Here is a 26,426-nt window from a genome sequence, read left to right as displayed (position 1 = left end):
AAGGTACCTTGTCCCCTCTGCAATGAATAAGTACCTTTGAGACTTTGCAAACACCATATCTCTTACCATGCTTTTCGCCTACTATAGTATCCATAGATGGTTCTAAAAATAGATTTTTTAAATTTCCTAAAAGAGGGATAATTTTGCATTTACTAATTAACATAAATAAGTCTCGGCCGGGCGAGGTGGCTCACACCTGTAATCCTAGCACTCTGGGAGGCTCAGGTGGGAGGATCCCTCCAGATCAGGAGTTCGAGACCAGCCTGAGCAAGAGTGAGACCCCCCCCCACCCCTTATCTACTAAAAATAGAAAGAAATTAGCTGGACAACTAAAAAATTAGCCGGGCATGGTGGCACGTGCCTGTAGTCCCAGCTACTTGGGAGGCTGAGGCAGGAGGATTGCTTGAGCCCAAGAGTTTGAGGTTGCTGTGAGCTAGGCTGACGACACAGCACTCTAGCCAGGGTAACAGAGTGAGACTCTGTCTCAAAAAAAAAAAAAAAAAAAAAAGAAAACATTTTCAAACATAGAAAAAGCTGGAACAATAGGGCAATGAGCACGTGCAGTCCCACCACTAGGTCCCACGCTTGTTAACCTTTTGCCATATTTCCTTATCTCCACGTTATGTGTCCATATGTGTGTATAATTATTATTATTATTTATTTTTTTTTTGCAGAGTTAACCTCCAGACATCATGACACTTTGCCCTTACCAAGTAGGTCAGTATGGTCTTTCACTAATTCTGTCACTAAAAATAAAGGACATTCTTCTATGTCAAGGGTTGGCAAACTGTGGTCCTAGGCCAAATCTGGCCACCACCTGTTTTTAAAAATAAAGTTTTGCAAGGCTGGGTGCAGTGGCTCATGCCTGCAATCCCAGCGCTTTGAGAGGCCAGGAGTTCCACACCTGCCTGGGCAACATAGCAAGACCCCCATCTCTACAGATTTTTTTTTTTTTTTAAGTTTTATTGTAACACTGCCATGCCCATTCATTTATGTACCGTCCATAGCCACTTTTGCACGACCATGGCCGAGTTGCTTGGCTTACAGAGCTGAAAGCATTTCCTGTCTGCCCTGTGCAGGAAAGAGCTGACATAGCAGGCCTGACTCCTGTCCTCTGAAAGGCCTGCTTTCAAGCCTGGCACTGCCCTGGCAACTTGGGTTGGGGGGTGGGGGGTGGCTGTTCCCACCATTCCCTGATAAGAGGAATGTGGCGACCTAAACTCTTTGCACAACAAGTACGGCCTATGCTGAACACCTGCTTTCCTTCTGGGAGTCCATCTCGGTCCATGCCAGGCAGAGGTGCCCTGGGGGTCACCAGCAAAGCCCCTGGGCACTGAGTCTGTAACCGGCTTCCCAGGCTGGCAGTATTCCACACGCGTGCTCGCAGCTGGCTGCTGCGGGGCTTGGGCGTGTCCCGTGCGACTCCCCAGGAAAGACCTCGGGGGAGCTTGTGCCTGGGCCCCGCTCCGCCCCGCGCGTCTTTCCCCGTGCAGAGTTTGCTCAGTCTTTTCTGCGTAACAAACTGCGGCAGCGACGCAACCGCGCGCCCAGGCCTGCGGGCGAGTCCTCCCGGGAAACCCCAGTCCTAGGTGGTCCCTGCGGGAACAGGCCCTTCCGAGGAAAGGTTTGCAGGGCCCGGGCTGCACGGACGCCGCGCCCGCACCGAATAAACGCTCTCTCTGTGCGGTAACGCCTAGCCCGCGCGCACGTCTCCCCAACTGCCCCCAAATCGGCTTCTATGGCTTCTGTTCCCACCCAGGCGGGTGACGCACTCCTGACTCCCAGATGCGCGTGCCCTTGAGCGGCGCCTGCGAGTGCGCGCCCCCGGGCACGCGCCCCCACAGCGGCGCCGGCCGCGCGCTCCCGCCTCCAGCCCAGGCCGCAGCCCTCCGCTGCAGTTGCGCCGCCCGGCCACTGCGCGGCGGTGTCGTGCGGCGTCGCGGGCGTGTGACGTCGGTCCGCGCGCCGGCGAGCGGCGGAAGCGGGCACGCGTGAGAGTCGCTGGAGTTGGTGTCTCTGGGTCTTGGGGTTGCGGCCGCCGTCGTCATGGTTTCGCGCGTGCAGCTCCCCCCGGAGATCCAGCTGGCGCAGCGCCTGGCGGGGAACGAGCAGGTGACCCGGGACCGGGCGGTGAGGAAGCTCCGGAAGTACATCGTGGCCCGGACTCAGCACGCCGCAGGTTGGCGGGTGCGGGCCGGGGGTGCGGGGCGCGGGGCGGCCGGGCCTCGGGGCCGCACGGGCCTGCACGTGGCCGGGAGGGCACAAGGGCCCGCGGGCCTTTCCCCGCGCGGCGCTCCCCCGCGTGGTGCGCTGGCGTGTGTCCCCTCTGGTCGGACCTCCCGGCGCCCACTCCTCTCGCGGGTCCCTGCAGTGGGCCTTACACCCCTGCCTCCCTGCTGTCGGGCACCCCGTGTTTTTCCCTCAGGCAGCATTGACCGCCGCGGGCAGTTTTCTTTTTCTGTGATTGTTGGATCGTTTTCTGAGTTCCACTCGAGGCCGGGAATGTGCTTAACTCTTCCTTGTATCAGTGGTTCTCGAAGTGTCCCTCCGCGCCACCTTTGGCAGCTGAGTGTCACCTGGGCAGTTTGTCACGCCCACATCTCAGCACTTGGGCAGGCTGGGGTGGGAAGACTGCCTGAGCCCAAGAGGCTGCAGTGAACTGGTTGCCCCAGTGCACGCCAGCCTGGGGGACAGAGCCAGACCCCATCTCTAAAAACAGAAATGCACACTCTATTTTTTGTCTATTTTTAAGTATTTATTTATTTACTTGCTCACTTATTGATTGATTTGTTTGACAAGAGTCTTGCTTTGTTGCCCGGGCTAGATTGCCAAGCGTCAGCCTAGCTCACAGCAACCTCAAACTCCTAGGTTCAAGTGATCCTCCTGCCTCAGCTTCCTGAGTAGCTGGGACTACTGGCACATGCCACTACACCTGGCTAATTGTTTCTATTTTTAGTTACCCAGCTAATTTCTTTATATTTTTAGTAGAGAGGGTGTCTCACTCTTGCTGATGCTGTTCTTGAACTCCTGACCTCAAGCGATCCTCACCCATTGGCTTCCCAGAGTACTAGGATTACAGGCGTGAGCCACCATGCCCAGTCAGAAATGCATATTCTAGAGTCCCATCCCAGCTGAGCCAAATCAGGACCAGCCATCTGTGTTTCTGGCAGCCTCCAGGTGATTCTGACACACTGAGAACCACTGCTCCAGGAACAGGGTGCCAGACACAAGGACCTCCGTGAATATTTGTCAACCGAGTGATTTTCTGTCTCTGTCTCCATTGCTAGCCTAAACGACTAAGTTGATTTTTTTCTTTTAATATTCGAGGTATAGCACAGAAAAGTGCACAAACCCTCTGTTAATGCAGGATGAATTATCAACAACAAATTAACCTGTGTGGCCACCATTCAGCTCAGGAAGTGGTTGAGGTTCTCAATTTTGAATCTCCAACCAGGAGTAGCATGCCTGATACCTGGTAGATTCTCCATGAGTTTTATTGATGAATGCAGTGGCAGTTACCGCAGGGGCAGCAGGTTCTGCGTTATAGGGTTGTTTGAAGGCGGGGGCTGGACTCAGCTCCCCGCTTGCCTTTAATGTAAAGTAGGGCATAGGTCTAATTTAGGCGGTTATGTTTCTCTTGCTTCCTTCTTGGCACTCAGAGGTTGAGTTCACTTAGTCTGAATGTTGCTGTTTCGATGCAGGTGGTTTCAGTCATGATGAGTTGCTGAAGGTGTGGAAAGGGCTCTTCTATTGCATGTGGATGCAGGACAAGCCGCTCCTGCAGGTGAGTGGACGGGTGGGGTGAGTGGAAGGAGCTGCGGTGGGAGGACAGGTGGGCATGCGGTTGACTCCATTTGAATACAGCCAGAGACCTGGCAGAGTTTTGTAGCCTCAGTGGTGCCCAGGCCTTTGGTTAGAGGCCTTGCTGAGGACGTGGGGGTGGTTTACTGAGTTGTGGCACCATAGCCACGGTGGTGGTAGGCAGTGCAGGTAATGGCTTGGGTGAAAACTGGGTGGTTCTGTGTTTGTCCCAAGTCACCAACAAGAAAATAATGGAAACCAAGGGACAGAGTCCTCTGAGCAAGGATTTCTCCTGCCAGCCTTTTGAGAACAGTGTTTCTCAAAGTGTGGATTATTTTCTTTCCTTCAAAATCCCCTGGGTGGTGAGGGTACTTACTTAAGTGTGGATTCCTGGACCATATTCCATGTTTACTAACCTACCATCTCTCAAGGGGAGGCTCTGGAATCTTTTGTCTTAGCAAGTGCTCTGGGTGATGCTTGCTTGGTACAGTGATACAGGCAGGCATTGGGTGGTTTATGGGGATCCGGTCGGCCCCTTCTGCTAGTAAGAGGCTCCCTTCTGCTGTCCTCTCCCCCAGACGTTGGCCTCATTGTCCAGGGCACAGCCTTAGTCACGAGGCAGGGACTGTGTTTGTGGCCCCCACTGGCCAAGCCTTTCACAGCAGGGGTCCAACGTGCAAACCTCCAGTCCACCAGGCCGAGACCGGCTGGAGCTGGTCGAGTGGACAAGACAGTTCAGTGTGTTTGTCTTGTCATTGTACGATTTCAGTGCTCCAGACACTGAGTGCATTTTTATTGGTCCCTGCACAGGAAGAACTAGGAAGAACTATTTCTCAGCTCGTGCATGCATTTCAGACCACAGAGGCACGTGAGTATACTCTGCCATGGTTATGCCCATTTGTACACGTCGGCATCTGAGCGTCAGAGCCGCCAGACAGAGGAGGTTTATGTTCTGAAGTCTAGAGCAGGTAATACCTAAGCAAGAGAGAGAGCCAACCAGTGTGTCCTGGGGCTTATCATGTCTGAAACACTGCCGTGAGTGTTCAGCATGTATTAACTCACCCAAAATAGACTCAGTTCAAGAGTCTAAAGGACTAATATTTTACATTTTTAAATAAAAATGAAAATCTGATATGATACTACCAAGGTATTTGACTGAATGCCAATTGACAGTTGTGAAGTTCCTGCCGTTACTTTTCCGGACTCTTCTGTTTTGTATCCTGACCATCGTGAGTGGTTCCCGCCCCACCTGCCGGTGAGATGTCCAGACCCCGTCTGGCTGAACCGAGCTCTGGGGGAGGGGCCTGGACATCAGCATTCTAGATTCCCCTTGTGGGCGGCTGGTACAGGGAAGCCGCCAGGACCTTGCTGCTGGCTTTCTCGGTGGCTTCGCTGCGGCTGTGCTGAGGTGGCAGAGCAGTCAGCGCCCGGGCAGTGCACAGTCAGTTACGGTGACTAGTTTCTCAAATCGGGAGAATCTCTTTAATTGCATTTGAGTAGATCTGTCCTCCATAATTACTTTCTAAGAACTTGCAGAATAGGGTGGGCGAGGTGGCTCATGGCTATAAACCTAGCACTCTGGGAGGCTGAGGCGGGCGGATTGCTCAAAGTCAGGAGTTCAAAACCAGCCTGAGCAAGAACGAGATCCTGTCTCTATTATAAATGGAAAGAAATTAATTGGCTAACTATATATATAGAAAAAACATTAGCCAGGCATGGTGGCGCATGCCTGTAGTCCCAGCTACTTGGGAGGCTGAGGCAGGAGGATTGCTTGAGCCCAGGAGTTTGAGGTTGCCGTGAAGTAGGCTGATGCCACGGCACTCACTCTAGCCTGGGCAACAAAGTGAGACTCTGTCTCAAAAAAAACCAAAAAGACAAAAGAACTTGTAGAATAGTTTGCTCAGTACAATGCCAAGTGTAAATCAAAGGTTCACTCATACATAACACTTGTATGATTTAGCGAGCACAGGCCTGCTGTTATTGAGCCATGTAGCCAACGTGTGCTGCTGCAGAAACTGATTTGAGATGTGAGCCGCCCTCTGTGTCCCAGGATCAGGGTGCTGGCGGTGTTGGCTGCTCTCCTTGGCTTGTATATATCTGTCTTCCACGTGGTCTTCTTTCTGTGCACGTGGGCGCCTGTGTCCTAGTCTCTTCCTCTTTTTTCTTTTTTTGAGACATTGTCTTAACTCTCTCACCTGGCTGGAGTGCAGTGGCCCTATCCTAGCTCACTGCAGCCTGAACTCCTGGGACCAAGGGATCCTCCTGCCTCAGCCTCCCAAGTAGTTGGGACTACAGGCTCACACCACCACGCCCAACTTGCCCAACTGGCTGTGTTGCCCAGGGTGGTCTCTGACTCCTGGCCTCAGATGATCCTCCCACCTCCCCTGAGCCTCCCAACCTGCTAGGATTACGGGCATGAGCCACTGCCCCTGGCCTAGTCTCCTCCTGTTACAAGGAGACACCAGTCAGATTGGATTAGGGCCCACGCTAATGACCTCATTTCACCTGAATTACCTCTGTAAAGGCCCAGTCTCCAAATCACAGTCACATTATGAGGAACTAGGAGTTAGGATTTCAACATTCGAGTTTTGAGGGACACAATTCAGCTCACAGCACCAGACATCTGCAGGGTTATTGTCTGGTTAGGTTAGTGGGTCTAGTGTGGCCGGTGTGCGCGTGCAGTTAGGCTGCCACAGAGAGGTCAGACGTGGGTGTCAGGTGGTCTCAGCCCAGGACAGGGCAGAGGTGGCTGGGAGGAAAACGCCTGAGCAGCCGCTTCTCTGGCGGCTTCGCTCCCTCTTTGTTTCCGTTTTGCAGAATGTGGCTGTAGTTCTGTGCTTTGCTTTGCTTTCTGAAGTGCATAATAGCCGTTTTTGATTTTCTATTTTATTTTATTTTTATTTATTTATTTTTTGAGACAGACTCTCACTCTGTTGCCCGGGCTAGAGTGCCGTGGCATCAGCCTAGCTCACAGCAACCTCCAACTCCTGGGCTCAAGTGATCCTCCTGCTTCAACCTCCCGAGTAGCTGGGACTACAGGCACGCGCCACTATGCTCAGCTAATTTTTTCTATTTTTAGTTGTTTGGCTAATTTCTATTTATAGTAGAGACAGGGTCTTGTTCTTGCTCAGGCTGGTCTCGAACTCCTGAGCTCAAGCTATCCTCCCGCCTCAGCCTCCCAGAGTGCTAGGATTATAGGTGTGAGCCACCCTGCTCGGCTTACCCCTGTTTTTTAAGACGAATACATAGCACTGCTTCTCAGCTCAGCAAACCCTGGGGCTGAGACATCCCAGGGGTTGCGTGTAAGTGACTTCCTGAACAGGTCCCTTTATGTTCCCACCTCCCCTCCCACGGTGGCCTCTGCATTCCTTGGTGCTTCTCTTCTGGCTTTAATGTCGGGCCCTTCCCTCCCCAGAGCACCTGTTCCTCCAGACGTTCTGGCAAACCATGAATCGAGAGTGGACGGGCATAGACAGGCTGCGCCTGGACAAGTTCTACATGGTAAGACAGCCTCGGGTTCACTCGGACTCGGGGCAAGTGCAGGTCTCAGTACCCAGCGGGGCAGAAACAGGCCGTGGGCCCATATGGCAGCGTCTGGCCTCAGCTCTGTCTGTCCCCGTGCTTTGTGCAGAGAGGCGAGCCTGAGGTGGTGTGACCCTGTATGTCCCGTGGGCTTAGAGGTGGAACCGCAGCTCTGCCCACTGGACATGCCTCAGATTCCGCAGCCTTTGTCTCGGCCTCTGAGAGCGAGCAAGTGGGCAAAGACTTTGATTCTTTAAAACACCTACGCAGTTTGCGGTTCAGAGGGGCTTACAGTTGCCACCTTGCTAAGAGGCAGCAGCCCTCGGGCACGGCAGAGGCGGCGAGGCCGGGCTGGGTCTGCTGTGGAGTGCTGAGCCGGCGAAGACTTTTCTTCTAGGCGGGGATGGCGATTATGTCATAGTGTAGAACTTCCTTTTTCTTTCTCCTTTTTATGTTGCTTTCTTACTCGCCCTGAGGAATAAAGGGGAGAACTGGGTCTGACAGTGTCTTGCTGCTCCGGCCTCCTTCCCCAGTGTCCTTCCTTTTGAACTTTGAGTCTTGTTACCAGGTGCTGGTAATCCCAAGATAAAGGGATGTTGTCACTGTCCAGGAGCTGGTGACTCATGAGGACACCAAATGGGGCAGTGTCTGGGCCTCCCTGAGGACAGGTCCTGGTCTGCCACTCAGGCTCAGGGTCAGCCCAGGATTATGTGCATAGTGTGTGTGAGGGATCCCAAAAGGCCCACCTGGCGAGGACAGCATGGCAGACTTGGGGCTGGACGGGCCATGTTGCACTGGTGCCAAGTGCAGATTGTGAGTCACAGGAGCTCTTTCGTCACGTCACCTCACTATTCTGCTGAGACACAATCGCTGGGCCCTTTTATATGACGGATTCTGTCACTTTTCAAGGCCATTTCCCATGTTCCCCCTTGTGTGATCAAGTCCAGCCGAACAGCCTTGCACAAGGGCTAGCAGCTCGAGACTCTGCAGGGAGTAACGAGAGACAGGCCTCCCGTGTCCCTAACACGGCGTCTCGGCTGCCAGGGTGCGCTCTGTGGTAGTGGTTCTTGGGGGTCTATGTGTTTGCTTTTTACTGTGACTGGAGCCCTCTGCGGGCACGGCGTGTTAGTACTCATGGAAAACCACAGGAAAGGCTTTTTTTGAGACAGAGTCTTGCTCTGTTGCTCAGGCTAGAGTGCTGTGGTGTGAGGCTAGCTCACTGCAACCTCAGACTCCTGGGCTCAAAGCAATCCTCCTCCCTCAGCCTCCCGAGTTGCTAGGACTACAGGCATGCGCTACCATGTCCAGCTAATTTTTTTTTTCTATTTTTAGTTGCCCTGATAATTTCTTTCTATTTTTAGTAGAGACGGGGTCTTGCGCTTGCTCAGACTGGTCTTGAACTCCTGAGCTCCAGTGATCCTCCTGCCTTGGCCTCCCAGAGTGCTGGGATTACAGCCACTACCACGCTAGGCCCACAGAAAAGGCATTGGACCATCTGAGAGGGCTGGGGGGCTGGTGGCAGATGTCGGAGCTTTACTTCTGTTATGAGGCTTAGCGGGAGGGCCTTCACTGAGTCACAGAGCAGAGCAGCAGGCTGGGTTCTGTGCCCACCGGGAGAGAAGTCCCTGGGAGCTTGCAGAAGACACGTCATGTTCAGACCCGGTTTTGCGGAGGGCTCTGCCTCCTGTGGGAGGAGCTGTACTGCCTTCCCTGTTCTCACTTCTGGAACGGCTCCAGTTCATGGACTGGACTTGCTAGCCAGACTTCTCCACTGAGCCTGACTTCCTGCTGCTCTCGGAAAGTTGGGGTGTCTCTCCCAGGTGGTTGGTGCATTCCCAGGGTCCTGGGGCTTGGTATCGTGCCCATGGGCATTGACCCTGTCACTGGCTCTCGAGGGCCTGCTGTGTGCTCTGGGGCAGGCAGAGGTGAGTGACCATGGTCACAGCCCTGTCCGCAAGCGGCTCTTAGAACACTGGTAGGGGGTGGGGTGGCACGTGTGGTGAGGTCCTCGGGCTGTGCTCCCACTAACGCGTGTCTCCTTTTGTGCCAAAGCTCATGCGGATGGTCCTGAACGAGTCCTTCAAGACGGTGAAAGTGCGAGGATGGGAGGACAGGTTGGTATGCGGACACCTGCTCCCCATGGGTGAGCCCTGAGGGCAGGCCGTGTTCAGGGGCATTGGGGTCCCATGTTCTCATTGTCAGAAAGAGACATAGCCTTTCCGTCAAACGGTGCTTAAAGTGAAGGCATTTTCCAAAATCAAATTTGTTGGTGTGTTGGTGGACATGACTCCATTTGTTTCTCAATGGTACGATCTTAACAGGCGGCAGAGCCGAGGCCTCTGACGTGCAGCTGAGGGGCCTTTGTGACAACGTCCAGCCCGGTTCTCAGTGGTAGTTGCCCCCAGGTCTAAAAATACTAACCCGTCCAGCCTTCTCGCTCTCCACAGCAGTGCGTGGGGCGGGCGGTCTGTGTGCCCCAGCTGCCTGCTGCTGTGTTCTGTGTGACCTCGGGCTCCCGAGGCACCGAGCCCTGTTCCGCACTCTGCCTGGTCCCAGCTCCTCCTGGAGCCCCCGGGGCCTGGGTCACCTGAAGCTCTTCATCCGAGTTAGGGTGGCAGGTTCCACCTTCAGGTGGCAGTCTGAGTTCCACAACACAACGGGGTTTTTGAGTGTTTAACGTTTTAAAGTTCCTAAAATTAATTAAAGATTTTAAAATTGTTTCGTAGTTTTGTTCTAATTATGAGTGATGCATACTCCGTATAAAGAGATAGTTGTTACATGTGACGGGTGCTGCAGCCGTCGTTTGGTGGGTGTTCACGCAAGTGGCATAGAGAACACACTCGCGGGCTGCTCTTCTGTTTCACTGAAGACGTATCAGAAACATCCCCTGTCAGATTCTGCTGCTGTGTGGTCTTTTTTTTTTTTTTAAGGGGGAGAGGAGCTTAGAAAAAAATACATTTGGAATTGATTTGTAATTTAAAAGTGTATGTTAAAAGGAGTTGATCTTGAGTATATGAGGATGAAAACTAGTACCCAGGTGTCAGAGTAGCTGTCAGACCAGCCTACGGCTCGCAGCCCACGTTAGCGTAGGGCTTTCTTACCTTCGGGATTACAAAACCAGCAGATTCTTGCTCCAGCCCGCTTTTCTCCTTCCCTTGTGAAGAAGCGTCAGCAGGAGTTCGCTGTAGTTGCCTGAACTTCCCTAGATTTGAATTGCTGAGAGAGTCGTACACCTAGGGCAGCCGTGCTCTGGTGTGCCGTGGCTTCCGTCCTTGAGTTGCCTGGGAGGGAGGACTTGGCGGCCAGGACTCCTGCTCATCTTAGGACTTAGTGTTGTGGGTTACCCCACTGGGATCTAGTGACTTAATCTGAATTAAATGTTAAAGGGACGATTTTATTTTAGTTAACTTTTTTGGCTTATTATAAAAGTAATTTCATCTTCACTGTAACTAGTAATTCCATGCAGAGATCCTTGGGAACAGACTGGTTAACTTCTCCCTTTGGCCTGGAACATTCAGTGCGGAGAGTTTGACCTACTCTTCTAGCCTCTCTCAGCTCTCCTGCAAACATAGCTTTTTGTTTTTTTAGTGCTGGGTGGTTCATGACTAGCCTGAGGAGTGGGTTTCCTGCCTCTGGGTGTCTTCCTCCTGATTTGCACCTGATCTTGCCTCTGTCCTTTTTCCTGAGCCTTGTAGAGGCTATCGCTTTCCTTTCTATAACTGGGGGTTCCCAACCCCGCTGTGCATCCAGATCGTCCAGGGAGCTTCTTTATTTATTTATTTATTTTAAGTTTTTAATTTTTTTTCCTTTTTTTCAAATTTCAGCATATCATAGGGGTACAAATGTTAAGGTTATGTATATTGCCCATGCCCCAGGGAGCTTCTTGGAGGATACACATTGTGTGAGTCAGGGTGCAGGGTCTGCATTACCAAGCACTCCAGGCGTTTCGGATGCATCTAGACTGTTAGAGTGGTCTTTGGGGCTCTCCAGTCTTAGGATCCAGGGCCTGTTAGGCCATCAGACCCACATGGCAGGAAGAGCCCTGGCACACGCTGTGGGTGGAGTGCTCGATGGAGCAGGGCCTGGGCAGCCAGCGAGTGGCGTGCAGTCCTCAGCCCCTGCCTGGGCCTCTGTCTTCCTTTTTGCCTGTGCTCCGTCCTGGTGTGTCTTCCCAAGCGGGACCCAGTGGGGACAGTGGAGAGGAAAGCCAGGCAAGGTGGTGGTAGTCTCCTGCCTTGGCCAGGACTTTGTCCCCCTGGAGGGACAAAGGAAGCCTGGAGGACAGAGGAAGGCCTGTTGGAATGAGTGCAGGTGTTGCATTTTGTAGCTGAGATCCAAACTCACGCGAGTGTTCTAGTGCTGGTCACAGAAATGTAATTGCAGGCCGGCTTTGTGCCAGAATGGACACAGGCCTGTCCGACGCTCTTCACCTGTGGGGATGTGGGAGTCGGCATGTTTGTGGACGGTGGTGTCTGTCTGTGCTTGCGTTCCCGGCAGAGCTTGTGACTGGGGGCGGGAGGGGCGAGAGTGCAGACCTGTCGTGGCTGCCCGCGGGACGAGCCTTCCTTTCCTCAGACAGATCGAGCAGCTGCTGGAGCTGCTGACGACCGAGATCCTGCACCCCAGCAGCCAGGCCCCCCACGGGGTGAAGAGCCACTTCATCGAGATCTTTCTGGAGGAGCTGACCAAAGTGGGCGCCGAGGAGGTGAGGCTGGGCCCGGCGGGCGGCTGAGCTCCTCGCGGGCAATTGTGGGCGAGGAGCTGAGCCCGTTTGCTTCCCCGCAGCTCACCGCAGAGCAGAACCTCAAGTTCGTCGACCCCTTCTGCAGAGTCGCCGCCCGCACCAAGGAGTGAGTGGCAGGCGGCCTGGGCAGGCCTGACTCTTTTCCTCTGAGTTCTCGGGGTGCCCACTGCCTTTGGGGGGTGCTGCTGCTTCTAGGGAAGAGTGGCAGGCTGCATCAGCCGTTTCCGGGGGCAGGAGAGGCTGGTGGCCGAGCGGTGGGGTGAGTGGCAGGAAGGCTCGGTGCTGCTGTCTGAGAACCGGCCTAATGCGCCCGCTCCGCCCCAGCTCCCTGGTTCTGCATAGCATCACTCGGGGCGTCTTCGAGACCATCGTGGAGCAGGCCCCCTTTGCCATCGAGGACCTGATGAGGGAACTGGACGCACAGAGTGAGGAGGAAGAGGAGGGGGCATCGGATGGTGACGAGTCCTCGGAGGGCAGTGAGGACACACGAGACCTGCCGTCCCAGAAGAGGTCTGAGAAGCTGCCTGCAGGTGGGGATCGCACAACGTCTGGGTCCAAGGGTGTCGAGCCGCCTTCATGGTGCCTGTCCTGGGCAGGGCCCCTGTGGTCACTTGCTGGAGCAGTGCGGCCACCTCCTAGCTGGTCCCCTTGTTTACGCCCTCAGCCCCACAGTCTGCCCCCCTCTTCCTGGCCTCCCCCCCCACAGAGGACAGGGCACTCTTTCTGTCTGGATCGCGTCTGGGTCCCGCACGAGAGTGGCACCTGGTCGCTGCAGGGCGGATGCATGGTGGGAACTCGAGCTTGGGAACTTCCCACCGAAGGGCCTTGTGGCCTGGGCGGTGGTGCTCCAGCTCGCGGTGTCCAGCCTGGCCTGTTTCCGGTCAGGACGCTGGGGTCATTGTCCGACTGCTGGGCAGTCTGGGCACTGAGTGTCGTGTCCTTTGCCGTAAAGGCTGTGTGACGACATTCTCAGGACGCCCCTCTGACTCTTGGTGCCGCTGTTGTGCACCCTGTGGCTTTGTTAGAAGATGCCCCCACCCTGGCACTCGATCCGCCGTCCTGTGAGCCTCTGCCTTGTCCTTGTCCTGCTCATTCAGTGGCCAAGTCATCCAGAGCCGACCCCTGGGCCCGGCAGTTGTCACCCTTGCTGCATGCTGCCCCCAGCTGCCTGCTGTCCCGGAGCTGCTCGGCAGGCAGTGCCACGAGAGCCCAGACCAAGGTGCTGTTTGCACCGTCTTCGATCCGGGCCCAGCTTGGAGTTGGACTCGGCCACCCTTCCTCTCTTCTGGAACCAGGGACACTGTCTGTGCTGCCTGAGGTGCCCCTTTTCATCGCTCTCTAAGGGCTGGGCAGGCGCCACGGCCCGAGGACGTCTTCCCGCATTCCCGGGCCCCAGGCAGCATGTGCCCCTGCCCACAAGGCCGCCGTGAGCTTGGGGCTCTCCCAGCCTTTGCCCCAGCTCAGCATGCCGAGAGTCGAGTGGCCTGCGGTCCCCAGGTGTCTGTTGGGGCCCTGCACGTGCCAGGTGCAGGTCTGTGAGCTCACGGGTCCCTTTTCTTCTAGGCTCCATCCGCAGAGCTGAGCCTGACGTGGGCCAGGAGCAGTGGGAGGACGACAGGGACGGCCCCGTCCTCCAGGTGGGTGCCTGGGCTTGTGGCTGCGTTCTCGGCCTTTGCCCACCTTCCCCGCTGACTCTGGGAAGGAGAGGTGGCTGCCGTTGACCTAGAAGGCAGCCTTCACGGGAGGTCTTTGTACCGTAGAGGCCAGCATTGCAGGAAGGACGGGGGCCCTGCACACGGGTGGGAGGAGTGGTCACTGGGGACGGGCAGGGCGCTCAGCAGACCCACGCTTTCCAGGCCTGGCTGTGCCTCGCATGCTCCTTTCACCTGGCACGTGGCCAGCACCCCGAGATCTCCTGCCACCCGCATCGGGGGCAGGGTTGGATGGGGTGGCCTATGGCGAGTGGTTGGCCTGCTTGGTCCCAGCTCAGTCACCTCGGCCACTGGGGTCTGCGACTCCTGGCAAGTTGGAAATGTAAACCGTCCTAGTAAGTTTTAAGTAGGACTATTTGTGGAATTAATGACATTTTTGGGTTAGATAAAATTTATCAAGCTCATGGTCTCTGCAGCTCCTTTTGGGCAGTGCTGCCCTGGAGCACGTGTGGTACCTGCTGTTGTTCCGTAGACAGTTGGCGTGGGCCGCAGAAATGTTCTGCGACATAGAGGGGTGTTCTTGTGAGCCGAGTAGAGGACCCGTACGTGGGACCGAGTGCCTTCTCCGTCTGATGAGTTCCAAGTTTCGGAGCGCAAGGAGGGTGACTGATGTGTCTCTGTGGCTTCTCTCTGCAACAGTTTGACTACGGAGCGCTTGCGAACAGACTGTTCGAAATGGCCAGCCGACAGAGCACCCCTTCCCACAATAGGAAGCGTCTCTACAAGGTGATCCGAAAGTGAGTGTCCCTCCGGAGGTGGCAGGCGGGCCCTTCCCACTGCCCTGGGGCCGCCCTCGGCTCCCTTAGCCCCGGCTGCCTTCACTTGCTGTGGCCTCTCTGGAGTGGCCTCGGCCAGGCTGGAGTTCTGCGGGGCTCCCCCGGGAAGGCGGCTCGGCGAGGGCAGTGTGCTCTGGGGTCCCTCTGCGGCCCCAGGGCGCCCCTTGCTGGGATTCTGAAGCTCCCTCTGTGGTCGCAGCTTCCCTCTCTGTGCAGAAATCACAGCCGTGGCGAGTGACGGTGTCTCGTCTGTTTCTTTAGGTTGCAGGACCTGGCAGGAGGTGAGGATTGGGCTGGGCTTCGAGAGCGCCTCCCCCACGCCTTGCGAGTTCGTCTCCGTGGCAGCGGATTGCTTCCCTGTGTCTCCTCGCAGCGCGCGGGGTCTCGCAAAGAGGCCTGGTGGCGGTTCTGGGCGAGAGGGAGGCAGGGCCAGGGATGCCACAGCTCTCGTCTTTGTGGCTTTGCTGAGTGCTTCTCAGTCTGGAGAACTGGAGACGGGTGCTGCCCCAGGGCTCCGGTGCTGCGCTGCTGGTCTGCGTAGTGTGTGGCTGGTGGCGCTGGCGTAGGTTGTCTGAAAGTTCCTAGGACCTGGGAGGGTTATGGTTGGAGAGGTGAGCATTGCCCCCAGCATTTCATGATGAGAAATTTTAAACATAGGCAGTTGGGAGGATTTTATAGTGGCTGCCTCGATTCCGACATTAGCATTTACTGTCCTTGTGTTGTCATGTAAGTACCCGCTGACCCAGCCCTCTGCCCCTGCTCAGACCCCATGGCCGAGTGCTGCGGCACACACACTGAACTACAGTCCGGGTGCGTTAGGGACGGCTTGCCCGAAGCCCAGTGCGTGATGCTGAGTCCGTCTGGGGGCTTTGGGCCACCACGTGGGCTGTGTAACCTGAACCTCTGTCAAGGTGCAGAATGTTCCCAGTGCCCAGAAAGTCCTCTCGTCCCCTTCCTGACGTGGGCACTTTTAGGCAAAGACCTGTGTGTGCAGGGTGAGCATCCCTGGCTTGAAATCCCAAATCCCGGATGCTCTGGAATGCAACGCTGTCGTGTGTGCCGATGTGATGCTCCGGGGAGTATCTCCCCACGGCACGTTTTATTTTGGATTTTCAGGTTACGGATGCTGAACCGGTAAGTCTAATGCAAATACTCCAAAATCAGGCAAATCCAAAATCTGAAACACTTGTGGTGCCCGCAGTTTGCATAAGGGACTCTCAACCTGGGTCGTAGATGCTCCAGCAGTTGGCTTTCCAGGTGTGAGTGGTCTTGAGCTGGCTGGGTGCAGCCGTGGTGTGTCCTGGGCGTTAGGACAGGGCCTCTTGCCCAAGAAAGAGTTGTGCTTGCTGGGGGTGGGGGGGTGAGCTCGGACCAAAAGCATCCAGCCCCCGAGCCCCCTGACGCTGCCCTGGTCCTCAGGCGTTTTCCCCGAGGACGAGCTCCCGGAGAAGGCCTGCAGGAGTCTGCTCGAGGGGAGGCGGAAGAAGAAGAACAAGAAGCGTTTGCCCAAAGCGCGGTTGCAGCACAAGAAAGGTAGGACTCAAGTGCCCGTTAGCCGTGAAGGTGCTGGCGTCACCTGTTGTCTCCCCAGGGTGGGAGTGCCAAGTCCCCCGTCCTGGGTGCCCATGTCCACGTGCCCTGCGTGGTTGCAGCCACAGGACACGCGGTCTTGGTGCCTTTCCTGGCCCACAGCTGCTGCGGGCTACACACGTGCCCCGCAGGCCGGAGGCCGCTGTCCTGGCTGCTGCCTCTTACCAGCCATCCTGCCCTGCGGTCCGAATCCCGCTCCCTCCGCACACCCCAGCCCTGCCAATCTTGTCCCTGACTTCAGGGCTTTCTTCCCTCTCAGCCCTCCATGGCCACTGAGTGTAGTTGGCACAGGTGTCCTCTAGGGCTGCCCTGGGCCCGAGGCAGGGAGGGCCGTGCGCACAGTGCAGAGGAGGGAGGTGTAGCCCCGCCCCGAGCTGGGAAGCCCTCCACGTCACCCCCTCTGTGCTCACCCAGCCCCGGGACCACTGGATTTATCCCTACTCCAGCCCAGGCCACCTGCCTCACTGAGGCCGGTCATTTCCCAGCTGGGCAGTGGCCTCTGGCCTGGCTCGAGTGCCTGTGCCAAGAACCATCTTTACGGCCTATTGTGCAGCAAGTGGAGTTAAAACTCCCGGCCCTAGGCCGGGCGCTGTGGCTCACGCCTGTAATCCTAGCTCTCTGGGAGGCCGAGGCGGGTGGATCGTTGGAGCTCAGAAGTTCAAGACCAGCCTGAGCAAGAGCCGAGACCCCGTCTCTACTAAAAAAAAAAAAAAAAAACGTTAATTGGCCAACTGAAAAAAAATGGAAAAAAAAAAAAATAAAGGAATAAAAAAAAAAAAAAACTCCCGGCCCTGGCGCTGCTAGCTTGACCCTCTGGCCAGGGGTGACCCTCGGCCGGCCCTCCGCCTTCGTGCCTCTCCTCCCAGTCTCCCGACCCTGCCCCACCTGGTCTTTCTGAGCCCCGTTCCTAGGTCTGCCTTCCCTGGTGTCGTGAGCCAGCAGAGGTGGCCCGTGGGCTTGGTGTCCACACTGGCTGTGGACCCCCTTGCAGGCTGTCGCGACTGCGTGGTCCCGTGCCCCTGGTGCTGGCGTCTGCAGTCACAGGATTGAAGTGAGTGAAACGAGCCCCTGTGCTCACGGCGTCTTATTCTTTGGTCAGGGAAAGGTGACCAGGAGGACGTGAGCGCAGACCCGAGCTCGGGAGTCCAGCGTGCCCAGCCCCGGGGCCGCAGCCGTGGAGGGGCTGGCAAGAGGAAGAGGACGCCTCGGCGGCCGTCCGGTGCCCGAGCAGAGGTGGCCGACGTCCAGGAGCCAGAGAAGAAAAAGAAGCGGATCCTGGGGAGCAAGAAGTGACGTGGCTGGCCCAGGACAGGCGCGGCGTTGGGTGAGGGCGGGGAGACCCGGGCCCGACCCCTGGACTCGCCCCAGCGGCTCCTCAGCTGACCCTGCGGGAAGGCGACGGTGCCGGCCAGGGCTGGGGAGGGTGGACCCCGCACTCGGCACCAGTGTCCCAGGAAATGCTTTCTCCAGAGAGCCACTGCCTGCGACTGCGATGACTTTGGGTGAGAGGGCAAACTCTGAAGACTGAACCGCACCTGTGTCAGGGCCTGGTCACCTGCGCCATGCAGCAGCCATTAAATAAAACGCGTCGGGTCCTCACCGGAGATGCTTCAGGCACGTCCTGCAGGCTCTTCTGGGTGGGAGACGCCGGCTCCTGAGCGCTGTTCACGTTTCGTGTCCCCTGCGAGGGGAAATCTGTTCACGCACCTCGGGAGAAATCTGCACAGAGCCGCCAGCGTGTCGCCTGGGCTGTGGACGGGCTCTTCTACTTCCCGCTTCTGCGCTTGTGTCTGGGGCTGCGCAGGGGACCTGTCCTTGTGTGAGGCCCCCTGGTGCTTGTGGTGCCTCGGCCAGGACCCTCGTCCTCTGCAGCGGGGGCCGCCTCATGCCTGACGTCCCAGGCCTCCCGGCCCAGCTGGCACAGGTCCGTTCCAGCCCTGCTACTGGCCCCAGAGGGCCTGAGGTGGCTGCACCCCCCCAGAGCCTGAGGGAGGGCAGGTCCCCCTGTGGGGACGGAGGTGTGCGGGGTGCCCCGGGCACAGCAAGGAGAGCCCCGTCCACCGTCCAGTGCCACGCTGATGGCTGAGTTGGTGACGAGGGTGTCGTGGGTTTAGTTCATGTTCAAGTCCTGTGGGTCCCGGCCGGCCAGGCCATGCGGGGCTCAGGCCTGTGGGCGAGAGGCCTGGGCTTGGAGTAGACTTGGGGTGAGGAGGACCCAGGCCTCCAGCTGTCGCCATGCGACTGCTGAAGGGGACTCGGCTCTCTGGAGCCCTGCCGCTCACGAGCGCGGCCCACGGGAGGGCGGTGGCACTTGGGGGCACCTCCTTTAGTCCCGCTAGCTGGGCAGTCCTGGGCTGGGAGCAGGTTAGGGGTCACGGAGAAGGAAAGGCTGTGGCCAGGTCGCCTGTCCCAGACGCTATGGTTCTCTCTTCAGGGACTTAAAAAGGTGAGTCCATCACGGACAGTAGGTAGTGAGAGCCAGGCTGTGATCCCGCCTGCCTGGCCCTTCACAGCGGTGGGGGGGAATCACTGGCGCCACTTTGGCAGAGAGATGTATAATAAATAATGCTTTGTGGTTTTTGTTGGCATTTTTGGTCAGAGTTGGAAACAACCATATTATAAAACTTTTGAAGAAAAGAAACTAGTTCTGCCTAGTTGCAGTTCTTAAACCATAAGCCACAGTGACTTTTGTTCTTTCCTGACATTTTGTTCATGGGGGGCTTTGCTGTTGCTGCATCTGAGCTGCCATTTTCAGGCCCTGACGTGTGCACGGTTCCCGGGCCTTCGGGATCGCTTGAAGGCTGCGCTGTGCTCACTGCATGAATCACTGAATTCCCTTCTATTGCTGCGCTTGTGACTTTTTAGAGCCGTGGTCTCTCTGCGTCACCTAGCATGGGGGGCAGTAGCTGTCCACAGGCGTGGCCGTGGCACTTCCTGCTGGGCTCCAGCCATCCTCCCACCTCAGCCTCCCGTCCCTGGCCCTGCAGGCGCCCCCGTGCCTGGCCGTGGGTTTGTTGGTGGAGAGTTGGGAACAACTTGGGGATGCCTTGCTCCTCTGAGCCTGGGTTCCAGTTGACGGAACCCCGTGCTGCAGGGCGGGGCAGGTGGAGGAGCTCTGGTTACTGCAGTGCGTGTGCCAGCCGAGGCCTGGCAGGGGTGCCCTGCATGGGGATCTGTGTGCCCCCAGCCAGCCAGGTAGGACCTGGGCAGCAGGCCCCACGGTTGTCCGGAGTCTCTAAGACCCCGTCAGCTCCAAATGGAATTTTCTACTGAGAAGAGAAGGGGCAACCCTAAAGCCAGTGGTGAGCAGCTTGGAGCTTGTGCTGGGCCTGGCCCGTCCATCCCTGGGCGGCTGTGTTTCCCGCACCGATCCGGCTAGAAGGAGCCTCGGCGGGCGGGGCGTCTCCTCCCCAGGCAACCGTGACTAGGGGTTTGGAGACTTTTCCCAAACACAGTCTCAGGCTGAGGGTGGACTGGGCGCCTTCCCTTCAAGCGGGTTTCTTGGCTTTGAGCTGGTGAGGCAGACGCGTCCACACTGAGCTTGTGCTGCTGACCACTCTGCTCCTGCAGCCTCACGTGTGCGAGTGTGCACACGCACTTTAAGGTGTCCATCTACCTGCCTACCTGTCCACCTTCCTACCTGCCCTCTGTCCATGGGCTGTGACCTCAGAGAACAGTTGATTGGAGAACCGAGGTGAGTCTATCTGCAAAGTAACCCATCCCCTATGGTGCCTCCCTCACTGTCATCCCCCATGACAGTACCACCCATGGGGACCGTGTTGGCCTGGAGCCCTGGCCCCCTACCGTGGGCAAGGGGCAGGGTGGGGGTGAAGCTGTGGGTCCAGGGAGCGTGGCTCAGCCCTCTCTGGTTCTGCCTCCCCCACCCACCTTCTGAGTCACCTCCCTGTCTCACCTCCTTGGGAGCCACACAGTTGCAGTCCCACCAGCCGCCTCTCAGGGGCGCCCTTGGCCCTGGAATGGGTGCTGCCAACCTGGGTGGCCCAGGAGCAGCTCCAGTCTCTCCAGCTAGGCTTGGGTGGGGACGCTGTCCCCCACCCCCAGGCACCCAGCAGGCAGAGCACTCCTTTGTTCTCACCTGAGTGAGCATAGAGCCTCCACAAGCACCTCCTGGGGCTGGCGCCCCCTTACCTGGGAACCGGCAGGTGGCCCCTGCAACCTTGGCCCTCCCACCACTGTCCCTTGTGACTAGGCAGGTGGTCGGTGGCCAGGGCCCCAGTCTCTGCAGTGGGACTCAGTCTCCCTGACCCTTACCCCCCCCCACTCCACCCCCACTGTGGGGTGGCCCCTGCTGGGCTCCTGCTGGGGGGGGGCCCTGTAGGTGAGGCCCCTGTGCTGCCCCCCCACATGGAATGCTTCTTCCCCAGGAGCCAGCCTGGCCCAGAAGACACCTGTGACCCTTCCCTCCAGGGTCCATGCTGGGGGTCGGTGCCAGTTGCTCCACCCCCTCCTCTTCCAGAGCCCCCCAGCTCTCAGTTCCAGCTGCTGGGAACACGGGGCCCCAGGAAGACGCCTTGCCACTGTGGTGGGTGAGGGCAGCCTTGTGTCCCAGCGCCCCAAAGGGCCACTGAGTCCCAGCGCAGCCTGTGGAGATCAGCCCTGCGTGAAGCCCGTCCTGCTGAGGCTGGCGTCCCTGGGTGCAGCTGCCGCCCCACTGGCAAAGGCCTAGAGAAATCAGCTTCCCGCTCACGACCCGACCACCTTCCAAAGCCCCCAGTCACTGCGGGCAGGTTGCAGGACAAGGCTTGAGGATGGGAGGCGGCAGGAGACTCGTGGCTTCAGGGGGCCACACCTGGATGCCTCCACGTAGAGGCTGAGGCCGTGGAGGATGAGGCAGTGCTGGTCCCACTGCCCCGTGACAGGCAGCGGGGATGGCTGAGCCCTGGGTCCTGGTCCCCCCTTGGCAAGCCCCTTGCTGCTCTGGGCCTCAGTTTCCTCGTCTGTGCAAAGGGTGGGCCCCGAGCTCACTGGAGGCTCCACGGGGCAGGGCACAGCGGCACTGAGTCTGGTCTGTGCCTGGGCGAGGGCTGCGTGTCTGGAAACTCCTAGTGGAAGTTAACCCCAGCCTCCGCCCTTTCCCAGGGTCAGCTCGGTCCCTGGTTTTTCAGGATTCGCCCAGCGTGCTGCAATAACAGCCTGTCACATGCCAGCACACGGGCACGGCCGGGCAGAGGGTGCAGGGTGGTAAGACTGCACTTCCAGGGCGCACCCCAGAAGGCTACGTCAGTGCACACAGCCCTGCCCTGTCCCAGGGCCGCGCCCAGCTCCAGCTGCTGTCCCTGGGTCCTGAGTGGAGCCTGCCCAGTGCCCAGTGCCCGGCTGCAGCTCCTCTCCGGGTTTGCTGCTTGGGTTCTTGCAGGTCTGGCCACTGGGGCAGTGCCGCCACCTCTCTGCATCCTGGCCTCGGTCCCCTTTGCTTCGTTTCTCAGACATTTGCACAGCACGATCTGGGTGATGATATTTGGTTATTCTTTGCCATGGCCGTGCCCTCTGTGCCTCCTCCCTGTGCCCTGGCAGCCCCCAGGGTCTCCCTCTGGGTAGCTCACTGCATCGTAGCTCACTGCAGCCTCACACTCCTGAGCTCAAGGGATCTGCCCGCCTTGGTCCCCAGAGTGCTGGGACCACAGGCGTGGACCACTGCGCCCACCCGGCCCTCTTCCAACCCCGTCCCCCCGCGTCTCCTTTCTCATTTCCTACCTGGTGTCTAGTCAGGCCCCGGTTAGACGTCTGTGAGGCATGACAGAGTCTGAGAACGTGGTATTGGACCGCCACACATCAGTGCCCAGCTCTGCACATGAGGTGTCTGGCAGGGCCTGGCTGGCCCGCTCAGGCCGCCGGGCTGAGACCAGCTGTGCCCGGGGCTGCCGTCCCGCCTGGGCCTGGGCCTTGCAAAGTCACCGGCTGTTGGCCGGACTCAGGTCTCTGTGGGGGTCGCCTGAGTCCCCGCTGTCTTGCTGGCTGTTGCCTGGTGCTCACTCTCGGCTCCAGGAGCTGCCCGCAGTCCCCTGCCCTGGGGTCCCTCCACCAGGGGCGGGTGGCTTCTTCAAGGCCAGGGGAAATTCTTGAATTTGAAAAGTGGGGGGATTTGGATCTGAGACACTTCAACTCACAGAACCCAGACTCCAGGGGCTTAGGCAGGGAAGGGAATGGGGACGCCCTGGTGCCAGACTCGGCGAGGTCACGGCAGTGCTTCAGTGTCAGCTCCGGGGTGCGCCCCACTGGGGGGTGGCTCGGGTGTCCCCAGCCAATGCCCCGGCTGCGCTGACCCCGCTGGGTGGTGGTCCGAGGGGGACGTACACCCCCAGGGCCCTGCCCACACAAGCTCTGGTCCGATGGAGGCTCTGTCGGGTGGCAGTGAGGGGCATCTGCTCCAGTCTCTACCGGGAGGGCTTGTCACAGCCGGAAACCAGCCTTCACCTTTGCTTAAGAGAAAACTTCTGATGGGAGCAGAGACGTGTGTAAAAGTAAGCAGCTCTCAGCTCTGAAGCTGAGAAGTAGCTGAGGACCAGTCGTGGCCTGGTGGGCCTTCCTCTCTGCAAATGCGCCCTCTGCCCCCGGCCTTCTGCAGGTGGCTGCATGCTGCAGGCCTCCCCCACTCCCTCCCTCTCCTCCCCCCAGCGGGGGCCGTATGACAGCCAGGTGCACATCGTCACAGGTGCCTGCTCGGGCAGGTCGAGACAGGCAGCCGCCCGGTCCGTGAGCATTTGCATGGTTGGAAGCCCCTGACAGGCCTGGTGGGTTTTACTATTTTGTCGTTTTACTATTTTTCCTTTTGAAATAATTCCTTTTTGGAACGTTCCGGTCGGATGCATGCGTTTCTCTCTGGATAGGGCTGGAGAGCACGGTCCCGCCCGTGCCTTGTGCCGGCGCGGCCACGTCCCGGGCCCCGTTAGCTGCCCCTCCACGGGCGCCGGCCTTCGAGGCTGACACCGGCTGTGGCTCACGGACACTGCTGGGAAGGAACGGCAGGGCTGGTGTAGGGGACGCTCAGGGGCCGTCTCAGCTGGGAGCCTGTGACAGTGGTGACGCCTCTGCCCGGGTTCCCGCTGCCCTCAGGGGCCGCCTGTGCTTGGGCGGGAGCTGCAGCCGCCGAGGCCCAGTCCGCCTGCGGGCGCCCGGGGGTCGGAACGGCCGGAGAGCCACTTCCTCCTCCTCCGACAGGTCCTCACCTGCCCGTGCGTGCAGGACGAGCTAGCACGAAGGCCCGTCCGGCTCTGGAGTCGCATGCAGCCTTGGGGACTCTCTGGGCTGCACTTGCAGCCCGCATGTGACGCAGGGCCACCCGCCAGGGCCCACGTCCCCAGACAAGGCTGGTGTTAATCCCGGGCTAAGCAAAGCCTGTGTTTCCCACGCGGCCCCGCCTCTGCCGTCCGGAGACAGAAGAACGACACTCGCTTCAGTCCAACAGAACCTCCCGAGTGCAGGACGCGTTGCCGTGCTAGAAACGCCACTCAGATGGGGGTCCTTGCTTTGAAAAGCCCCCCGCTCTGTCCGCAGGGTGTTGAATTTATAAGCCCCCAATTCAGCCTTGCTGGTAATAAGGGTCTTTTTTTTTGTTTGTTTGTTTTGTTTTTTTGTTTTTTTTTTTGAGACAGAGTCTCGCTTGTTGCCCAGGCTAAAGTGAGTGCCGTGGCGTCAGCCTAGCTCACAGCAACCTCAAACTCCTGGGCTCAAGCAACCCTACTGCCTCAGCCTCCCGAGTAGCTGGGACTACAGGCACGCGCCACCATGCCCGGCTAATTTTATATATATATATTAGTTGGCCAATTAATTTCTTTCTATTTTTATAGTAGAGACAGGGTCTTGCTCAGGCTGGTTTTGAACTCCTGACCTTGAGCAATCCATCCGCCTCGGCCTCCCAGAGTGCTAGGATTACAAGCGTGAGCCACCACGCCCAGCCAATAAGGGTCTTGAGATGAGGGCATCCTGGATTTAGGGTGGGCCGCGTCCAGGGACTGGGCCCTCGTGAGAAGAGGAGAAGCCGCGCAGAGACTCGCCCAGGCGGCAGGGAAGAAGCCGTGTGACCACGGAGGCACAGGCTGGGGCGAGCAGCCACAAACTAAGGAATGCCTGGAGCCACCAGAAGCTGGGAGAGGCAGGAAGGACCCTCCCCTGGAGCCTTCAGAGGGGACGTGGCCCTGCCCACACCCCGACGTCAGCCCGCTGGCCTTCGGGACGTCAAGAGAATAGATTTCTGCTGTTTTAAGCCACCAAATTTCTGGTAATTTGTTACATTAGCTCTAGGAAACTAATACGTTTCTCTTTCTTGAAAGAATTTACCAACAAGGAGTTCAAGGCCATCCTGAGCAAGAGCAAGACCTTGTTTCTACTAAAACTAGAAAAATTAGCTGGGCACGGTGGCACATGCCTGTAGTCCCAGCTCGTCCCAGCTTGTCCCAGCTACTCGGGAGGCTGAGGCAGGAGGATCGCTTGAACCCAGGAGTTTGAGGCTGCAGTGAGCTACGATGACACTCTAGCTGGGCTGACAGAGAGAGAGAGAGGAAGAGAGAGAGGGACTGTCTAAAAAATAAAAATAGATTAAGTGTGAAATGTCAGATTTCCTTAAGTGCTAAGTTAGACACTTGATATCTCTGACATTTCACTTTGACACTTCTTGTTTTATTTTTATTGTGAAGGTACATGCTCAGTCTTTCAAACACACAGTTTGGCTTGTGATTATCTTTCAAACTGTTTTTTTTAGAGCAATTTTTGTGAAACCGTGGCTAAGTCAAAAATTCGTTTTATTTTCAAATATGAGTTCCATCATGAATCCCATGCAGCGCAGACAGCTCGGAATACCAACCACGTGTCTGGGAAGGACGTGGCTAATGAACACGCAGTACATGGATGGTTTGAGAAGGTGATTCTGGGGATTTTAACCTTGAAAATGAGCCACGTGGGCGACCCAAGACCAAGGTGGATAATGATGAGCTGAAGGCTATAGTGGAATGAATCCATCTCAACCTCCATGTGAATTAGCAGCAAGGTTTGACGTTACTATTCCAACAATATTGGACCGTTTGAAACAAATGGGCCAGGTAAAGAAGCTGGACAGATGGGTTCCGCATGAATTCAATGAGCATCAGAAGAGAAATCGTCTCGAAGCTTGCCTTTCTTTGCCGTCATGACATAAAGGCCAACCATTTCTACATTGTATTGTTATGTATGATGAAAAATGGATTCTTTTTGACAATCACAAGCATGTAGCACAATGGTTGGGTAAAGATGAAGTGCGGAAAAACAGTCCAAGACTGAATATTCATCAACAAAAGCTGACGGTGTGTGTTGGGCGGTCCAGCGCTGGTATTATCCACTAAAGCTTCACGAAACCTGGTCAGTCGATTACAGCGGATGTCTGCTGCAACCAGCTGGATGAAATGATGAGGATGCTTGCGATTAAGCTGCTGAGATGGGTCAACAGAGACAGGCCAGTCCTCTTCCAAGACCACATGTCACAAACAGTGCTGCTCCAACTACAGGCTGGACTTGGAAACTCTGTCATCCACCGTGTTCACCAGACCTTGCGCCAACTGACTACCACTTCTCCCAGGCTTTGGACCACTTCTTGCAAGGAAAAATATTCAATTCTCAGCAAGCTGTGTCTTGCCCTGCCGGTGAGTCTACTGTTATCTCAAAGCGAGAGGCCTGATTTTTAAAAAAGACAGCAGACAGGCCGGGCGCGGTGGCTCCCACCTGTAATCCTAGCACTCTGGGAGGCCCAGGCGGGCGGATCGCTCAAGGTCAGGAGTTCGAAACAACTGAACCTGAGCAGCCTGAGCAAGAGTGAGATCCCCGGCTCTACTAAAAATAGAAAGAAATTAATTGGCCAACTAAAAATATATAGAGAAAAATTAGCCAGGCATGGTGGTGCATGCCTGTAGTCCCAGCTACTGGGGAGACTGAGGCAGGAGGATCGCTTGAGCCCAGGAGATTGAGGTTGCAGTGAGCTAGGCTGATGCCACGGCACTCACTCTATAGCCTAGACAACAAAGCGAGACTCTGTCTCAAAAAAAAAAAAAAAGAACAGCAGACAGCTGGGACCAAGACGGTGTCCCTGCGTGCTGGGTAGCCCAGCCCCCTCTCGGCACCTGAGCCAGAGACGTCCCGAGAACAGCATTTTCCTGCTCAGGGCCGCAGACCAGGGGACCCGACGTCCCTGTTGGAGACTCGCCCCCAACAGAGGTGTCACAGGGAGGGGAGCGGGGGACACAGGACAGTCCCAGAGAACTGGGGGGTCCTGGGGAAGGGGGGAAGGGAGCCCCC

At 57.1% G+C, this 26,426-nt stretch overlaps 1 protein-coding gene across 2 annotated transcripts; it reads left to right on the top strand.

The window, feature by feature from the left end:
* The first annotated feature begins 1,953 nt into the window (after positions 1 to 1,953).
* Positions 1,954 to 17,811, top strand: RRP1 (ribosomal RNA processing 1). 2 transcript variants are annotated; one of them, XM_012779079.2, is made up of 13 exons: positions 1,954 to 2,179; positions 3,702 to 3,784; positions 4,612 to 4,669; positions 7,217 to 7,302; positions 9,376 to 9,437; positions 11,899 to 12,028; positions 12,109 to 12,173; positions 12,392 to 12,597; positions 13,631 to 13,704; positions 14,419 to 14,516; positions 14,817 to 14,836; positions 15,975 to 16,088; positions 17,245 to 17,811. In XM_012779079.2, the coding sequence occupies exons 1-13, from the start codon at positions 2,047 to 2,049 to the stop codon at positions 17,436 to 17,438; spliced, it is 1,323 nt and encodes a 440-aa protein (XP_012634533.2). In that variant the 5' UTR covers positions 1,954 to 2,046; the 3' UTR covers positions 17,439 to 17,811. The 2 variants fall into 2 exon arrangements, with proteins under 2 accessions (XP_012634533.2, XP_075855642.1); XM_075999527.1 differs by having other exon boundaries at positions 11,821 to 12,028.
* Positions 17,812 to 26,426: the final 8,615 nt, after the last annotated feature.

The sequence above is a fragment of the Microcebus murinus genome, chromosome 1 (genome assembly GCF_040939455.1).
Source record: "Microcebus murinus isolate Inina chromosome 1, M.murinus_Inina_mat1.0, whole genome shotgun sequence".
In the NCBI taxonomy this organism is placed as follows: domain Eukaryota; kingdom Metazoa; phylum Chordata; class Mammalia; order Primates; family Cheirogaleidae; genus Microcebus; species Microcebus murinus.
Note: the sequence above shows the minus strand (reverse complement) of the source record. Positions and strands in the feature narration are given on the sequence as shown.